Raw genomic sequence first — 17,949 nt, 5'->3', positions numbered from 1 at the left:
TAGAGAGACCACTGTGCTGAGACGCCCGGACAGCTTGGGAAACCTTGGCCGTCCCCGCCCTCCTGCCGCCCAAGGGTCCGCGCCGCGACCCCGTCTATCCTTTGTGGGAGGTGAGGCAAATGGCCTCCCCGCTCGGCCCGTGTCCTCATCTGCCCATCCGGGGCCATGCCGTTTCCGGCCCCTCAGAGTCACCGAGAGGATTTTAAGAAACCCGTCTGTGTATTAAGATCTCATCCCACCCCCGCGCCGAGCGGCGCCGGCGCCAAATAAGTCCCGCCGGCTAGCGGATCCTGAGAGCCGTGCGCTACTGACGGCCCAGGCGGGGCGGAGCTCCATAGGGGGCGGGACCAAGCGGGGGGCGGAGCCTATGAAGGAGGGGCGTGACCTGCCCGGCGAGAGCCGAGCCCCCGCTCCGCCCCCGCCCCGCGCGCTCGCTCGCCGGCTCGCGCGCGCCGAGGAAAACGTTGCGCAGGTTCAAAAATGGAACGTCGGCGGCGTGAGGGAGCGCGAGGGGGTGTGCGCGCGTGCGCGTGCGCGTGCGCGCCCGGGCGAGGGTGACTGGGACCCCGCCGGCCCGAGCATCGCGCGCCGCAGCCGCGGCCCCGCAGCTCCGCCCCCGGCCCGGCCCGGCCCGGCCCCGGGCCCGCTCGCCCGCCGCCCCGCATGGAGCTGTCAGCCATCGGCGAGCAGGTGTTCGCCGTAGAGAGCATCCGGAAGAAGCGCGTGCGGAAGGTGAGGCTGCCCGGGGGCGGCTCCCAGGACCCCTGTGGAGTCCCCTCCTGTCCCCAGCACCGTCCCCTCCGCGCTGGAGGCGAGGGAGAAAGTGGAGCGGGGGGTGGGCAGGCAGCCCCGCGCTGCCGGGCTCGTATCCCCAGCCCGTGCCTCAGTTTCCCCCGCCACCTTGTAGAAAGAGTAGAATAAAAGTTGTCGCCCCAGGATGCTGGGGGCAGCTGAGTCCTCCAGAGCTAGAGATTAGGATCGGACTGTAGGGATCCTGAACGCCATCCTTTTTCATCCTCCCCTCATTCTAAATATGGGGAGACTGAGGCCCGAGTTGAAGAAACGGCTTGCCTAGTGTGTTTGCGTCGGAGCTGGGTCTCGAACTCAGGACTCTGGACTCTTGGTGCCAAGTCCTTTGAAGTTGGAGGCGGAGCTTTGGAAAGGCGTCCTCCCGCCTCTTAAGTCTAATTGCTGGACTTCGATCCCCTCCACACCCCCACCTCCACGTCTCTCCCCCACTTCCAGTGCACACCCCTCTGTCTTCCCCTCCCCAACTCCCAGCCCCGCCCGGCCGGCTCCGTGGAGCCGCCTACGGCGCTGGGGCATCCTCAAAGCTCCTCCCCCTTTGCCTTCGCCTCCAAAACATACACCCTGCAATTTAAGGAGGCGTCTGTTCTGCTAGGTTCGGTCCCCGCGCCTCGGGCCTGGACTTTGGCCGTGCACATTTCCTGTGCACACGTCTGCAAAGTGGTCTGGCCCCAGACTGGAGGTTGGAGATGGAAGGCTTTGGGGAAAGTTCCTGTCCCGGCACTCACCACTATCATTTTCCCTTATCTCCTCCCTGCCAGCCCCATGGGAGGCTCTAGCGGCAGGGCTGGGAGGGGTCTTAGAGTTCACCTCCTCCCATTTGACGAAGGCACAAACTGAGGCCCTGGCTGGGGAAGTGACCTGGTCAAGGTCACACAGCAAATTAGAGATGGGTGTAGAGCCGGAGCTCAAGTTGGCTGTTTGCCAGCTCATCTCTCAAGAGAGAAAACTCAGTCCCGGCATCTCTTGAGCTAAGGGTGACAGTCAAGGTGGGCCATGACCTTCTTTTCTTCCCCAACTCCAATGGGGTTGAGCTCTGTCTTCAAGTTGGGGCTGCCCCTCCTCCTCCCTTCCCTCAGGGTTTCCTCGATTTGAATTTGTTCCTCAAAGCCCAATGTTTTCCACACAGTGTAGCCTCAGCAGGTACAGTAATTACCCCCTTCTACATGGGGCCTGAGGGGTAGTGCCAGAGAATGAGAAGCATCATTGCTTTCGCCATTCATTCCAAATATATTTATTGAGTATCTCTGTGCACCAGGCACCATTCTAAGCCCCGGGGAGGGAGCTCCTTCCCTCGTGGAGCTGCCATTTTGGCAGCAGAGACACAGAGTGAAAGAGGAAATAAATATAGATGCTTTCCAGGGGGGCTGTGTGCCACACAGAAAGAGAACTACTGGAAGGCGTGAGGGAGGGTGTTGGGAAGGGTGGCCAGGGCAGGCCTCTTTGAGGAGGTGACATGTCTTTGGTCTTCAAGTTCCATTGTGGAGGGGTATCACCCATCAGATGGGGTTGGACTGGGAACTTTTAAAGGCCCCTGTCACCTTTGAGGAAGGGAGGAACCTGGCTCTATTTTCTAACTGCTGGAGGGGCGATCACCCTTTCTCAAGGTGGAGACTTTGTCAGCCTTCTCCGGGGTCCTGCCAGGGTCTTTTGACTTGAGAGTGAGTTGAGAGTCTTGGATTCACTAGCCTGTCACCTCTGGCCCAGAGGCAGCCTCTCACAGGGAGGGGGCTGATGGGGCTAGAGCCATGTGGGACACGCCAGGGAGGAGTATTCTAGGACTTGGAGAGTCTTCTAATCGAAAAAGAAAAGAGAATTATGGTCTTAGCACCGGGACACTGGACCTGGATCTTTGGCCATGCATATCCCCACACGGTCTCAGTTTCCCCACACGTGACATGGGCTCCAAGCTTCTGCCACAGGAGCCCCAGAGGTGTTTGGGGCCCAGTGCACTCCTGTGTTCTAGTAGGGAGGACGGTCTGGGGGGGTCAGTTTGAGGATCTCTGGTTGGTGGGGATCTTGTGGGGGGCGTCCCTGACAGTGTGTATGTGTTGGGGGACTTCTGTCTGCAGAGGGGATTGGGCCTTACTGTCAAGCAAGTGGTCGTAGGGGCGTCTGTGTATCTCACTGTGTCTACTTCTTCTCTCTTTCTTCCCAGGGTAAAGTCGAATATCTGGTGAAGTGGAAAGGATGGCCCCCAAAGTAAGGCTCCTTTGTGTGTGTCTGTCCGCCTACCTGTACATCCTTCCATCCACCTTTTACCCTTTCTTCTGCCTCACTTTTCACTCCAGCTGCTCTAGTAATTGGCCAGCAGACCTTGATTAATCATCCTCTTCTCTGGGCCTCAGTTTCCCCTCTGCCAGCTGAGGGGCTTAGAGCACATGAGGGTGAAGGTGGGCCCCAGCTTCTCTTCTCATGGGCCCCATTCAGTGTTGCACTCCACCTTCTGGTGGGACCCTCTGCTCCCCTGCTTCTGGCCTTTCCCGGCACCTAGGAGGTGAAGGCCCAGCATCTTGGCTTCAGAGATGGCTGCCTGCAAGGTGGAGGGACACTCAAGCTGCAGCAAGTACAGTGGCAGGTGGGGGTTTGTGGGGTTGGGCAAGACAAGTCTAGCCAGTGGGGCACGAGTCCTCAGTGCCATACAGCTAGGGACAGAGCCCGCCTTTGGACAGCACTCTCCAGTCTACAGAGCAGGCTCCTGTACAGCCTTGTGAGGCAGCTGTGGTCCTGATCTCTAAAGATGAGGAAACAGGCTCAGAGAAGGTAAGCAGCTTGCCTTAGGTCACACAGCAAGTGGAGGCAGAGTTGAGAGTTGAACTGGGCCTCTCCATCTTCAGGTGTCTCTTCTGTGCCTCCTCCATCTCCCAGTTGCGGGGGGGCCAGGGAGCTGGGTCTAGGACCTCTCCCAGTTGCCCCACCTCTCCGCTGAGGTCCAATCAGGAACCTTCTCACCAACCAATCACCTCCCAGCAGGGAGTTGTTGGGGGAGGGGAGGGAAGGAGCAGGTCGTGGGGCCTCCCCATTGGTCTGTGGGTGCCCCACCTCCCAGTCCTGCCTCCTAGAGACTGACTCCTGGAATCCCCTCCGGCTCTGTCCGGAGCCCCTGCTGTCTGTGCCAGGGGCTTTCTGCTGTGCTGGTGTTGGGGGCTGACCTGGTATTTGGGTCCTGGGAGTGTCTTGGACACGCGGTGGTGAGAGACAGCAGAGAGGAAGACAGGCCATGCTGCCTCAGCGTCTCTCTCTGCAAAATGGGTTCAGTAGTCCAGGCCCTGCTCTCTTCTCACAGGCTCCTTCACTTTGTGGGGTGAAAGGCCTGGGGGTGTGTTCAGGATGGCCTGCAGGCATTCTGATGATTAGGGTTGGTGGCTGGTTAACCAGATAATGCATTCATCCATTCCTGCTGCCCCTTCCCAAACCCCCTGGGACTGAAGGATAGTCCCCTCCTCCACTGGGCAGATGAAGGTGGGCTTCTGGTCTGGGTGAAGGGGCTGGTAAGAGGAGGTGGAAAGCTAGAAAAGGAAGATGTTCAGGGTGGGCATACTCCCTGGGTACTCACTCCCCTCTTAGCTTCTGCGCCAGAAGGCATTGCGTCTCAGTGGGACACCAGCCTGTTGGCCTTCAAGGCACCGTTGGCTATTTTTCCTGCTCTGTAGACTCCCTTCTCTAAACAGAGGTTTTTATCTATTTAAAGTTCTTTCCCCCACTTTTATTAATCCTGAATGAATACGTCTGCCCATCGGAGCTTCAGTCAGGGGAAGGACCTGGCATTCCAAGAGCAGTCCCCCCATGGTTCTCCTGGCCTGTGCCCCTGACCCTGGGGCCCACTTGGTTCCTAACATGCTGAGACCACCAGATGGGCCCTCATGACTGCTTTTCGTGACACCCCCCCCTCCAAGGGAGTTCTGGAAGCCCTGTTTGGCTAGATGACCTGGGGCATTTCTGGCTCCCCATACTTTGATCCTGGGTTCCTGGCCTGGCTCCCAGCTAGACAGCTGGGAGCCCTTGAGCAAGTCCCCAACATGGCAGATTCTCTGCTTCCATCTCCAAATTGTAATAAATCCTCCAGTACAACAGTGTTGTGAGGATTAGATGATGGATATAGAGTACCTGATGCATGCTTAGCCCAGACCAAGCACTTAGTGAACGTTTGCTATTAACAGTAAGTTACACAGCTCAGGCTTCTAGGTCTCCCCCCAGCCGGGAGAGGGGTCTGGGGGCGTCTACTCCTCACAGGAGCCCAAAGTAGCCTTAGCAATCATTGAGATCAGTCCTCTCATTTTTCAAATGGGGAAACTGAGGCCCAGAGAGGGGAGTTATATACACTAATATAACTGCCAACCCGGTGTAGCATGGTGCCCACTTTATGTCATCCACTGTGCCACCCCACTTCACTTGGGGGAAAACAGGTTCAGTCACAGGGAGAATCAGGAGAACCAGGGCTCCTTTGTAACCCACTTGGTCTTCAGTCTCTCCTCCTCAGGGGGCCTTGCTTGAAGAAGAGGCTGAGAAAGAGGGCGGGGAGTAGGTAGTTGGGCAGGCTGCTCCCTGCAGGCCTGGGAGCCCTGGCTAGGGCAGTGATAGCCTGGGTGGGAGGGGAGTCAGATTCTCCTGCTCCCCAGTACCCTCCGCCCCCGGGGCAGGGAGGCTTATGTTAATAACAGAAGCCATGATTTAAACGGACACTCACTCTGTGCCAGGCCCCTGTTAAACCTTTGGGTGCTTTGCCTCTTTTATCTCCCCAACAGCAAATGACTGCCCTTCCTCCCCAGCAGATGGGGTAGAGGAGCTATCTTGCTTGTTCTGGAAGGAACAGCAAATGGCACAGGGAGGGGCTGGGGGCACAGGGCAGAGGATGTTAAATAATCAGCTACATGCTGTCAGCACCACAGAGATGCTCAGACACCCCACTCTCATCTCAGCCTACCCAGGACCCTGCTGCTCCTCTCTGGAAACGCTTTCCTTCCCTCCGTTCTTACCCACTTGTGAATGCTACCCCATTTGTGGGGAGGACCGCCTCCATAGAGCTTCAGTAGTGATATTATCAGTGTATCAGGGTACAGCAATAACCAGGCTGCCTATCAGTAAGCCCCTATTAAGATGAGGCATTGGCCCATGTAATTGCCTAATGGCAACCCATTGTACAGATGGGGACACAGAAACCCTCAGCAGAGGCGTCCTTGCCCCGGGTCATAAAGGTGGGACGATTTGAACTATGGGCACCTCCATTTCCCCACCTGTAAAATGGGGCCCTAGCCTCACGGAGCCCTGTGGAAGGCTGCCTGAGACAAGAAAGGGTTTGTAACAGTGCCAGACACAGAGGAGGCTCTTTCTCCTCCAAGGCCAGGTTGATTAGTGGCGGCACAGAGTCCTCGCTTTGGCCCTGGCAGGTGTGTGTTTGCGCTCTCCAGGCTTTTGATATTGATTTAATAAATGCTTGTTTGCTTTTATGTACCACACTGCTCTAAGTGCTTTATGCGGCTTAACACATCTAATCGTCACATCACCCCTAAAAGACAGGGACTATTGGTAGGTCCGCTTCACGGATGAGGAAACGGAGGCCCGAGCAGCGGACTCACTTGCTCACCGCCGCCTTCGGGAGTCCGCTGCGCTGCTTCTCGTTTGGGCGACTCTAAATCGGAGTCGGGGGCTGGGGCGGACCTGGCTCTGCAGGGCGCCCCGCCCCCGGCACGGCGGGAGCCTGCGCGGCGGGGCCCAGGAGGGGCGGCCGCGAGCCTGTTTACCCCGGCTCCGGGAGGCGTGGGGGGGGGGCGGCGCGCGCGGGGCGGTCACGTGACACATCTAATCGTCACATCACCCCTAAAAGACAGGGACTATTGGTAGGTCCGCTTCACGGATGAGGAAACGGAGGCCCGAGCAGCGGACTCACTTGCTCACCGCCGCCTTCGGGAGTCCGCTGCGCTGCTTCTCGTTTGGGCGACTCTAAATCGGAGTCGGGGGCTGGGGCGGACCTGGCTCTGCAGGGCGCCCCGCCCCCGGCACGGCGGGAGCCTGCGCGGCGGGGCCCAGGAGGGGCGCCCGCGAGCCTGTTTACCCCGGCTCCGGGAGGCGTGGGGGGGGGGGCGGCGCGCGCGGGGCGGTCACGTGGTCGTGTTTACCTCGGAGCCGGAGCGCGCCGTCCCCGCCCCCGCCCCGCCCCCCATCAGTTGGCCGGGTAATCTGGCGCGCACGGCCCAGCACTGCGTGCGTGCGTGTGCACGCGCGGCTGCCCGACCCCGGGGGGCGGAGCGCATGGCTCTGCGATGTGGATCCTTCTGTCTTCCACGCTCGGTTCCCGCCCAGCGGGCGGCCCGGAGACCCAGCCCCAGAAGTCTCAGGCCGCGGTCCTCGCCGGCTGCGCCCTCCTGTCTTGCCTGTGCCCGGCTGTTCGCAAAGTGTGTTTGCCCTCGCTGTGGCTTCTGGCTCCTCACACTGCGGAGGTCCGCTGATGGCCTCCTGTTTAGGAGGGCCGGGGTGTCCGAGAGGGTGAGGCGCCTGTGCAAGGCCCCCCCGCCCGCCTTTCCGCAGCACCGAGCGGGGCCAGGCCTCCAGCTGCCAAGTCTCCCCCTTTCTGTGCACCCGCTGTGTGCCAAGCCCCGGGTCAGACACTGAAGACGTGGCCAGTCAGACTGTGCCCCTCTCCTATGGACGTTACAGCCCGGTGGGGGGCCATTTACCTTGACATGCGAGAGATCCAAAGGGAGAGGGTGGCCAAGATTCAACTGAGTTCTGACCACAGATTGGCCACTTACTGGCTCGGTGATCTTGGCAAGATGCTTAACTTCTCTGCCCCAGTTTCTTCATTTGTAACATCTGTAACCTACCACATAAGGGTGTTATAAGGAATGGATGTGTCCTTGCAGTAGTCTGCTCTGGCACCTTGCTGTTACGGTGGTGGTGGTGGTGATTCTTAAGATGAGGAAACTGAACTACAGAGAAGGTTAGAGACTTGCCAGGAACCACAGAGCAGCTACATCAACAAAAAGTGGGCAGGGCAGTGGGGAAGTGGGCAGGGCAGAGAGGACTAGAGCACTGAAGAGAAACTTCCACAGCTAGAGAAAAAGGGAGGGCCAGGCAGAGGACACTGGAGGAACACAAAATTCCCCCTCTCTTCTTACTAGTTACAGTCGAGGAAGTTCAACCTTTGTTTTGGGGTGGGGAGGAAGGTTTGAAATCTCTGCGAGCTTCTGGTTGCTTTCAGTTTGGGCTTTACCCAAACTATAAAAAAAAAAAATCTCAGTTTCACTTTCAGCATTTCTCCAGGGTGAGCAAAACTCTTCAGTGGCTTCTGCAGCCATTCCCAGAACACCTGGGGGCTGGGGGCTGGGCTGGGCACTCTGGCGAGGCGTTACAACGTGCCAGCCAGGACACCAGCTTGATTCACCAATAAGGATGATTCACCAATAAGGATGGCAGGTGCCAAGTGCGATAATAAGGCCCTGGAGAGCAGCTGAGGGGAGGGTTCATTCTGCTGGGAGTAGGACAGCTAGGAGAGGATGTCAGGAAAAGCTGCAAGGACCTGACTTTTAAAGGATGAGGAGTTCACCGGAGGAAGGGGGCCCTCCAGGCGGAGAGCACAGCACGTGCAAAGGGAAGGAGCTGTGATGGTGCCTGTTCAGGCTGGGTGTGTGGCACTCAGGGCATGGACCTTCACTGCTGAGTCCACGGGGCCCGACACGAAATAAGTGTGCAGAAGTGTCAGTGAAAGAAAGGAAAGAAGTGTTCTGTCCTTGGGCAGCTTGTTGTTTAAATATTGATTGGACTAATTTTAGGTTTCACAGTAACCAGGATGGTTGAAGATGAAGGTTTAAACTTGGATGGTAGAAGGCAGCAGGGGCAGGGGCTCTGCCTGGCCTCTCTCTGCCTCGCAATACCTCCCTAATACCTACTCACCTCCCTCTTTTATTTATTTATTTTTTGGCTGTGCCACGTGGCTTGTGGGATCTTAGTTCCCCAACCAGGAATTGAACCCGGGCCCTTGGCAGTGAAAACTCGGCGTCCTAACCACTGGACCGCCAGGAAATTCCCTCACCTCCCTTCTTATCCAGCAGTCCTGGGTGAAGTCTTGGCCAGAATCACAGTCCATTGCTTTGGTTTTGTTTATATACACCCATGTACATACATATATATGTATTTTTATGATTGTATGTGTATTTGTGTGCATGCGTATATATACACCCATATATATACATATATATATATTTAAAACAGTTCTCAGGACTTGGACTGTTTTTTAATGATTTTCTTTCTTTTTTTTAATAAATTTATTTATTTATTTTTGGCTGTGTTGGGTTTTTGTTGTTGGGCGCGGACTTTCTCTAGTTGCAGCGAGCGGGGGCTACTCTTCGTTGCGGTGCGCAGGCTTCTCATTGCGCTGGCTTCTCTTGTTGCAGAGCGCAGGCTCTAGGCGCGCAAGATTCAGTAGTTGTGGCACATGGGCTCAGTAGTTGTGGGTCAAGAGCGCAGGCTCAGTAGTTGTGGCACATGGGCTTAGTTGCTCTGCGGCATGTGGGATCTTCCCGGACCAGGGCTCGAACCCGTATCCCCTGCATTGACAGGCGGATTCTTAACCACTGTGCCACTGGGGAATCCCCATGTATATGTTTTTAAATTAAATTTTTTTTATGTATTAGCATCTGTTTATGATGAGTCATCCTGGTTTTTCCACTTATGGAAGTCATAAAGAGTTTGCTTTTAAAATAAAATGTTTTTAAAAAGCAAGCTAATTTTTTTTATACATAAATTTATTTATTTATTTATTTTTGGCTGTGTTGGGTCTTCGTTGCTGCATGCGGGCTTTCTCTAGTTGTGGAGAGCAGGACTACTCTACGTTGTGGTGTGCGGCCTTCTCATTGCGGTGGCCTCTCCTGTTGCGGAGCACGGGCTCTAGGTGCGCGGGCTTCAGTAGTTGTGGCCCTCAGGCTCAGTAGTTGTGGCTCGTGGGCTCTAGAGTGCAGGCCCAGTGGTTGTGGCGCACGGGCTTAGTTGCTCAGCAGCATGTGGGATCTTCCCGGACCTGGACTCAAACCCGTGTCCCCTGCATTGGCAGGCAGATTCTTAACCACTGCACCACCAGGGAATTCCCAAGTGAGCTAATTTAAAGGCAGATACTAAGTAAATAATCGTGCAGGTGGAAGGAGGATGGCTGAGCTCTGGAAATGCCCAGGTCTGTCCCATCAGGGAATGCTGTCTGGCCTGGGAGTGGTGGAAGGTCCCTCGTGGGAAGACCTAAGGGCCTGCTGTAGGATCACTGTACCATTCAGTCACTGAACATTTACCAAGTTCCTGCTGTGTGCCAGGCCCCACCTGAGAAGGGAACTTCAGACCTGGCCTTGATGGTGCAGATGTGTTCCAAGGAGGGAGGGAGCAGCTCAGCCTGGGCAGAGGGCCCACTGGGGCTGGGGCATCAGGGGGGCTAGGGATGGTGACAGTAATAAGCACAGAGCACTCTCTGCGCACCAGGCGCTGCTCTAAACACTTAGATACATGAAAGTGTTTAATCAGCACAAGAGACCTTTACAGATGGGGAAATCAGCATAGAGACACTGAATAAATTGTTTAAAGTTGTACAGCTAGCCAGGGCAGAGCTGGGGTTTGAACCCAGGCAGTCTGGCTCCAGAGCCGCTGCTCTTCACCACATGCTCTTGACTCTCATGGGAAAGGAATCCGGGGACATATGGGGCCTGCCCTCTTCACCTGAAGTGAACATGGGGATCTAGTCCAGAGTTGGACGCAATCACTTATAGGGTGGTGTGACCAATGCTCAGAATGAGGGGAGTTCTGGTGTCATGCAAGCCCCCAGGAGGCCTCCGACCTACCCTGGTAGCCAGGGACAGTTCATGGGATTAGGTGACAATTACACTGGATCAGGAAGGGGCAAAGTCTTGCAGGCAAGTGGGCCCTGGTGGAGCAGCTGTGGCCTCTGAATGGAGGGTGGCGGGGTGGGGGGCAGGTCAGCTCTGACCTCTTGTCTCTCTCCCCAGGTACAGCACGTGGGAGCCGGAGGAGCACATCCTGGACCCCCGCCTGGTCATGGCCTATGAGGAGAAGTAAGGGGCTCAGCCTTCCAGGGGGCTGGGTGGAAGGCAGGCTGTGAGGTTTCATAGGGAGCCGCTGCTGGCTTGGCTCTGAACAAGGGTCACTGGGGGCAGGGGTCTGGCAGGGACTGCTGGGTCTCATCCGCAGCTGGGGGAAGATGCTGGGCACCAGGTCCCAGGGAAGCCGAGGGCCCTGTCCCTTTCCTGCTGCTGGGTGATGTCAGCCACTCCGCTAACAACCCCAGGCCTCTGTCTCTCTGCTGTTTTAGGCCACCCCCAACAGCACCTGCCCCGATTTCCCCAGAAGGCAGGGGTTTCAGTTGCCATGAAGAAGGTGAAAATGGGCATAGAGATGCCGTGCGTGTGAGGGGCAGCGGTATCAGTCATGCCCAGTGATGGACCAGAGGGAGGTTCCCCCATACAGATCCTCTCACCAAGTTTGATGAAGCTCTCAAGAAAGGCCAGGGGAGAAAGTGTGGCTTCGGAGCCAGGACAGCTGGGTTCCGGTCCCTCCTGCTTGGCTGCCTCCTAGCTGGGAGGCCGTGGGCAAAGCTGCCTCCAGGTCTCAGACTGCCGTGTCTGCCAGTGCTCTGCTGCAAGTGCTCTTCCAAGGGTGGGTTAGTGATTGGCAGCTCGTCCGATGGGCCGTGATGGCACACCTTAGCAGGGAGCTCTGGCCAGAAATGTTGTTTCTCCTGGTGGGAGGGCCTTTTGAGCATAATCTAGCCATTCCCTTCTGCTGCGTGAGCCCCAGCGTTACTGGCCTCCCTGCCAGCACGCTGCCCAATCTTTCTGCCTCTCCCCAACGCATCGACCCTGTACAGTGCGGTACCGTTTTATAAAATCATTTTTATTTGGTTCCTTTTAGTAACCGCCTGAGACAGGGATGAGGGTCTCATTTGACAGATGAGGAGACCGAGGCTCTGAAGAGCTAAGGGGCTTGTCCAGGATCCTCACAGCTGGGAGGCAGCCCAACTAGGACCTAACCTGGGTGGGGGGGCTCCTGAGCCCCAGTGATGCTGTTCCTCTGCCCCTCCTCGCCCCCTTCTGATCGCTTCTCCCGCAGGAGGTCTCCCGCTGCTGATTCAAAGAAAACGTTCCCACTGCTCTTTCCTTTAAAAATCACAGTGTTCCTGTCCCACAGCTTCTTTCTGGTTCCCGAGTGCTGGTGGGGCCTTGATCCAAAAGGGTTGTGACACTGAGAGAGCCCTGTGGAATGTCCTGGATTGTGGTAAGGAGAGCACTGGGCAGGTGTCAAAGGCCTGGATCAAATCCTGGCTCTTCCACTCACCAGCTGTGAGGTGCTGCACATGGCCTTTTTCCTCTCTGAGCCTCAGCTTCTCTGTCTGTGAAATGGGGAGAACAGTGCTGACCTTAAGGGCTCTCATGGGGAGGACAGGCGTGTGAAAGCACTCCGCAAACCGTCAGGTGTGGCACACACGGGCAAATGTCTTCCTGGTGGTAAATAGGGGTCAGCTAGTTCATTCTTTCATTTGTTCAACAGATCTTTATTGAGGTCCTACTGTGTGCCAGGCACTGTTCCAGGGACTGGGGCCCAGCAAGGAACAAAACCAACAAATGTCCCTGCCCTCGTGGGCCTTACATTCCAGCGTGGAGACCTGCAGTGAAAAGTACACCAGTAAATGTATAGATGCCGACGTGCTGACTGCTGCACAGACGGGGTCGGGACGGGGCCGCTGCTTTCAGTGGGATGGTTAGGTGGTGGCATTTGACCAGAGACCTGAGCTAAGTGAGGGAAGGACCCCAGTAGGTATTTTAGAGAAGACCATCCAGGTGAAGAGCACCCAAGAAAGTGATGCAGAGGCCCTGGGCTGAGGAACCGCATGGAGGCAAGCGTGGCTCTGAGTGTGGCCAGCTGGAGTGGTGTGAGCTGGGCAGGGGTGGGGCGTCTGGGGGAGGGGCAGGGGCAGGGGCAGCTGAAGCTGAAGGAGTGGGCATGCAGCTCAGGGAGGGCCCCGTGAGTCCTGGTAGAGGATTCGGATGTTGCTTTCAACGAGTCAGAAAAGTCCGCGGTTAAGGAACAAATGAGGAGCTTGGGGATGTCTGCAGACCCACTGTGTGGTTTGACTTTCTCTTTCTCTCTGGGTCTTCGTGAGAAGGAGATGGAAGCGGGGTGACGACCATTTTAACACCTGCTTTGCAGGGTTTTTAAGAGACTCAGAAGGAGTCGGGCCAGGGGGCTCTAATGGGGAGTCCCTGCATCCCGGGAGGGGCCAGTGGGGCACTGAGGGCTTGTGGGACCACGATCCCCATAGCCCTGGATACCGATGGGCCCTGGGAAGGTAAGGACTGGACAGAATGGAAGCCCCCCCTTCCCCCCGCCCCCACTCCCACGGTTGCAGGGCAGGAGCAGGGGTGCTACAGACGGGAAGCCAGGTCATGTGGCCTGGGCTGCAGACCTGGCCCCCTGGCCCTGACTGGGCCCCCAGGCCTGACCTCGTCAGGCCTGGAGCCCTGAGCTCAGCATCTTCACCAGTGGCAGAAGTTGTCAGAATTGTGGCATTGGGCAAATGACTTAACCTCTCTGTGCTTTAGCTATAAAATGAGGATAGAAACTGTGCCTCCCTCATAGGGTGGTTGTGAGGGTTAAAGCATTGAGAGCAGTGCCTTGTGCAAAGCGTGCAGGACATAATAATAAAAATAAATAACACTTATACAAATATAATAAAGACATATTATTCTTATTCTTTTTCCTCAAGGTACTTTCCTTTTTCCCTCTTTCTACTTCCTCCTTCTCTTCCTCTTTTTTTTTCTTCCCTCCTCTCCTCCTCTTTATTATTTTAGTCTTTCTACCACCCATTTTGAGAAATGCCAGGGACCTCTCTCGCTCCTCCCAGGAGCCCCGGGGACCAGCTGAGAAGGGAAGCTCTTGCTCCAGACTAGAAAACTGAGGGCCAGAGAGGGAAAGTGGCCAGCCAAGGTCTCCTGTGGGTCAGGTAGAGCTAGGCCTGGAACAGGGTGTCCTGGCGCCCAGCACCGGGCTCCGAGTTAAGGTTCTCACCCTCCAGGGCTTGGGAGGCCTGTCTTGGTGTGGGTAGCCCGTGCCCTGGGTGCTTCTCTCAAATGCTGGTTCTAGGGCCCCACGGCAGACCTGCCGAAGCTGACTCCGTGGGGAGGGAGGGAGAGCTCTCCCCCCCAGTGTCCCTGGAGTCTGATGTCTGGCAGGAGGTGGCAGCCACTGCCTCGAGGAGGGACAGACAGTGGAAACAGGCTCCACGGATGCACTGGCTTAGCTTGGCTCAGACCGAGAGACTGGCCCAAGGCCACAGACGGCGTGAGTGGAATGAAGTGAAACAGAGTGAAACGTCTTTGACTTGTCCCATCACTTCCAGCACATTGTTGGGGTCTCTGGCGTGTTGTCTTGTGTGTTGCGTGTGGCTCTGTCTGCGTCCTCAGGTTGTGCCTTGTGTGTTTGTGATGCGAGGAAGGCATCCGGCAGAGAGTCTGGCATCTACTGGGGACTGAATGCAGGCTAGTTTTTCTCCCCTTCCCCAACCAGACGATACAGACAAATGGGAGCCTGTCCTCCCCACCAGGTTCGTGGAGATGCCAAACTGGGGGGAGATTGGGGCAGAACTTCGCATGCGAAAGGACTCGGCCATTCTCATCAGTCCCCCTGGGGCATTCAAGGCACATTTAATTGACACGTTTCTATAGACGTCTCCTAAGAGTGGAAACTGGAACTACATTGTTTTGGGGGCTGTTCCCAGTGCGTGTAGAGCAGAGGTCTGGCATGACCCTGGGGCCGTGAAGACCCACATATTTTTGGAGATGTCCCCCGAGTCCCACCTCTAGCAATTGGGACCAGTCGCTGTGCCCTCACCTTTAGTCAGATGGGAAGATGCAGCCCTGGGCGTTGAACACGTGACCCCATTGTTATGGTCTAAAGTGAGGAGCCCTACCCCAGGATTGGGGGGTGGCCTGTGGAGGGTGTCCCCCTCCCCCGTAGACAGCAGAGAGCTGGGTGGAGCGGATGCCTTACTTTCCCTTAAATGTCAACAGTGTTTCCTTTTGTTCTGCCATCTGCTTTGCACCCCAGGGAGGAGAGAGACCGAGCATCGGGGTATAGGAAGAGAGGCCCGAAACCCAAGCGGCTTCTGCTGCAGGTAACCCCACCAGCTCTGGTGCCACCCACAGGGCCCCCGTGATCCTCGCACCAGCCCCTGCCCACCCGTGCATTTGCGCTGGATGGTTCTGCTGAACCACTAGCCCTCCTCGGCTCCACCCAGGACCCTGTGGGGTGGGGTGGGGCGGGGCACTTAGTGGGTAAGTTTCAATGGGAGGAGTTGGGAAAAGTCAGAATGTGAGGCTGGTGCCCCTGGAAGACACTGTGGGTGGAAGGTACTGTGGAGGGAGGGAGGGTGGATGTATGGCTTACGGGATCCTAGAATTTTGAAAGCTTAGAATCTTGATGCTCAAAGTCCCCCAAATACAAAATTGTAGTATTTGAGAATCTTAGAAGCATAAGCTTTAGAACTGAGGAAACAGGGGAGTCTGGAATTGTAGAATCCAGGAAAAGGAGATTCATAGAATTCTGGAACCATAGCCTTGGAATGGTCTAGAAATGTGTCATTTTTTAAATTATTATTTTTATTTTTTAAAAATTTATTTATTATTATTTTTTTTTGGCTGCGTTGGGTGTTGGTCGCTGCACGCAGCCTTTCTCTAGTTGCAGCGAGCGGGGGCTACCCTTCGTTGCGTTGCGCGGGCTTCTCATCGCAGTGGCTTCTGTTGCGGAGCACGGGCTCTAGGCGCGCGGGCTTCAGTAGTTGCAGCACGCGGGCTCAGTAGCTGTGGCTCGGGGGCTCTAGAGCGCAGGCTCAGTAGTTGTGGTGCACGGGCTTAGTTGCTCCGCGGCATGTGGGATCTTCCCGGGCCAGGGCTCGAACCCATGTCTCCTGCATTGGCAGGCGGATTCTTAACCACTGTGCCACCAGAGAGGTCCCTAGAAATGTGTCATTTTGAGTGAGAAGAAGCCCTCTGCCACAAGACTGGCAGCCCGTGTTACCCAGGTCTTGGGGGCACTTTGCTACTTTCACTGGTTTGCACTGAAAAGAGGATGGAGTCTGAAGTGATGTAGTCATGTGATTTGAGGCAAATCTCTGAGCTTGAGTTTTCTCATCTGTAAAATCGGGATGATAAGAATACCTGCTGTGCTTGCTTTAATAAGGCCCACCCGGGAATCTGAAGCCAAAAAATAAGGCTTCTTGGTCCACGTGCAGTGTGAGCCATGTCCAGCCTCCTGTCCATTCCACCCAGAGTCACACAGCTGGATTAAAACCCAGCTCTGAGTCCTGGTGCTCCTGGACCCGTTAGTTAGTAGCTGTGATCCTCTCATGGTGAGGTAAAGAAGGACAGAACTGTATGAGAGTTACTAGGCCTGTGATGGTATACGAGCCAGGCTAAAGGGGTGGGTTTTGATAAAGCTGCATATGGGATTAGCCCTCTTAGCATTGCAGGATTTTCAGTCTCCTCCCAGTTCAGCTCTCCTCCCATCACCATGACAACCTGCACCCCATGCTGAGTGACGGGGATTAGCTGGTGGGACTGAGGCATGGAACTTGCACATGGGCTCTCTGCCCCCAGCTGGAGATGTTTGACCTACAGGTCCTATCTGCTGGCCTTACTCTCTTCTTGGGAGCTCTTGGCCTCTGGTGACAGGTAGCAGGAGAAGCTACTGTCCCAGAGTGATCCAGGCCCCCCAACATCTTAGCAGATGTCCCTTTCTTGGGACACATTCTTCTGCCCCTTTCTTGGGTTTGTATAAATTTGCCCCAAAAGTCAGTAAGACAAATGCACAAATTATAAAACTTCAGTCTTTGAATGGCAGAAGAATGTGCCCTCCAGCCCATTTAAGCAAGAAGGAGGCAGGGCAACAGAGGTCTGGACCCAGACAGGGCCACCCTGCGGCTCAGAGCCCGGGAGAGTCCTGGGGGAATCGAGGGGTGTCTGCAGGCTGCCGGCAGACCTTCCTGTGGCTGGGTGACACGGTGCACCCCAGTGCTATGTGTACCCCTGGTTAACTTGCCCCAGGAAGCTTCAGAGCCCTGTGCCTCACACCATTTCCCTAACGAGCTGGCCGTTTCAGCTTTTGGGGGTTCTTTAGAAGCAAAGATTCCTTCCCTGTAATGAAGAATAACTCCTTATCTGCCTCATAAATGCAGGTGTGTCTTTTGTTGGTCAGTTTTCATTTTGTACCTCTTGTGTGCCTCTGCCGTGGACCAAAGGAACGTGCCCCGAGGCCCCGTCCCTGAGCCACTTACAGGGCCCTGGGAGATGAGGCCGTGCTGTGAGGCCAAGAGGAAGGCTGAGCCGGGCCAGGCCCCGGGGCTGGGGCTGGTCAGGGGAGCGCCCTGGGCTGGGGTGAGGGGCGGGATGCTGGCTGGCTCTGAGCCCTGAAACATGGGGACGAGGACCCCGGGCGGGAGGGCCAGCCCGAGCAAAGGCGCGGCAGTGGGTGGGAGGGCAGGGCTGATCCGCCGTGCCCTGGCTTCCCCCGCAGCGGCTGTACAGCATGGACCTGCGGAGCTCCCACAAGGCCAAGGGCAAGGAGAAGCTCTGCTTCTCCCTGACGCGCCCACTCGGCAGCGGGAGCCCCGAGGGGGTGGTCAAGGCGGGGGCACCCGAGCTGGTGGACAAGGGCCCCTTGGTGCCCACCCTGCCCTTCCCGCTCCGCAAGCCCCGCAAGGCCCACAAGTACCTGCGGCTCTCACGCAAGAAGTTCCCGCCCCGCGGGCCCAACCTGGAGAGTCACAGCCATCGACGGGAGCTCTTCCTGCAGGAGTCACCGGCCCCGGACGTCCTGCAGGCGGCCAGCGAGTGGGAGCCTGCTGAGCAGCCCCCTGAAGAGGAGGGTAAGGCGGCCCAGCCCCGAGGCTCAGACCCAGGGACCCTCAGAGCTGGAAGGGTCCCTTGAGTCATCAGGTCCAGCTGGTCCAATGCCCAGAGAGGGCCTGGGTGCTCCTGAGGCCACATAGCCTGCAGGGACCCCGGCACCAAGCCCAGAGCTCTTTCCGTGGTCCCACTCAGGCTGAGTTCGTGTCCAGCCAGGGAAGGTACATGTAGTGATGTCTTCCTGTGTGTCCAG

The 17,949-nt window shown here is 56.6% G+C and overlaps 1 protein-coding gene across 2 annotated transcripts; it reads left to right on the top strand.

Moving 5' to 3' along the window:
* The first annotated feature begins 481 nt into the window (after window positions 1-481).
* Window positions 482-17,930, top strand: CBX7 (chromobox 7). Of its 2 annotated transcripts, XM_028483437.1 has the most exons (6): window positions 2,989-3,009; window positions 10,788-10,853; window positions 11,986-12,072; window positions 14,291-14,398; window positions 14,902-14,968; window positions 17,365-17,930. In XM_028483437.1, exons 4-6 carry the CDS (start codon window positions 14,328-14,330, stop codon window positions 17,776-17,778), a joined length of 552 nt encoding a protein of 183 aa, XP_028339238.1. In that variant the 5' UTR covers window positions 2,989-3,009; window positions 10,788-10,853; window positions 11,986-12,072; window positions 14,291-14,327; the 3' UTR covers window positions 17,779-17,930. The 2 variants fall into 2 exon arrangements, with proteins under 2 accessions (XP_028339237.1, XP_028339238.1); XM_028483436.1 differs by lacking the exons at window positions 11,986-12,072; window positions 14,291-14,398 and adding an exon at window positions 482-732 and having other exon boundaries at window positions 2,966-3,009.
* The last annotated feature ends 19 nt before the right edge of the window (window positions 17,931-17,949 follow it).

This window comes from Physeter macrocephalus, unplaced genomic scaffold (genome assembly GCF_002837175.3).
Source record: "Physeter macrocephalus isolate SW-GA unplaced genomic scaffold, ASM283717v5 random_30, whole genome shotgun sequence".
NCBI lineage: Eukaryota > Metazoa > Chordata > Mammalia > Artiodactyla > Physeteridae > Physeter > Physeter macrocephalus.
Note: the sequence above shows the minus strand (reverse complement) of the source record. Positions and strands in the feature narration are given on the sequence as shown.

Bases quoted from the DNA above. Each gene is read 5' to 3' on its own strand.
- CBX7 (XM_028483436.1), top strand. From the start codon at position 664: ATGGAGCTGTCAGCCATCGGCGAGCAGGTGTTCGCCGTAGAGAGCATC. The intron at 3,010-10,787 runs GTAAGGCTCCTT...CTCTCTCCCCAG, and splicing joins TGGAAAGGATGGCCCCCAAA to GTACAGCACGTGGGAGCCGG. The intron at 10,854-14,901 runs GTAAGGGGCTCA...TTTGCACCCCAG, and splicing joins GTCATGGCCTATGAGGAGAA to GGAGGAGAGAGACCGAGCAT.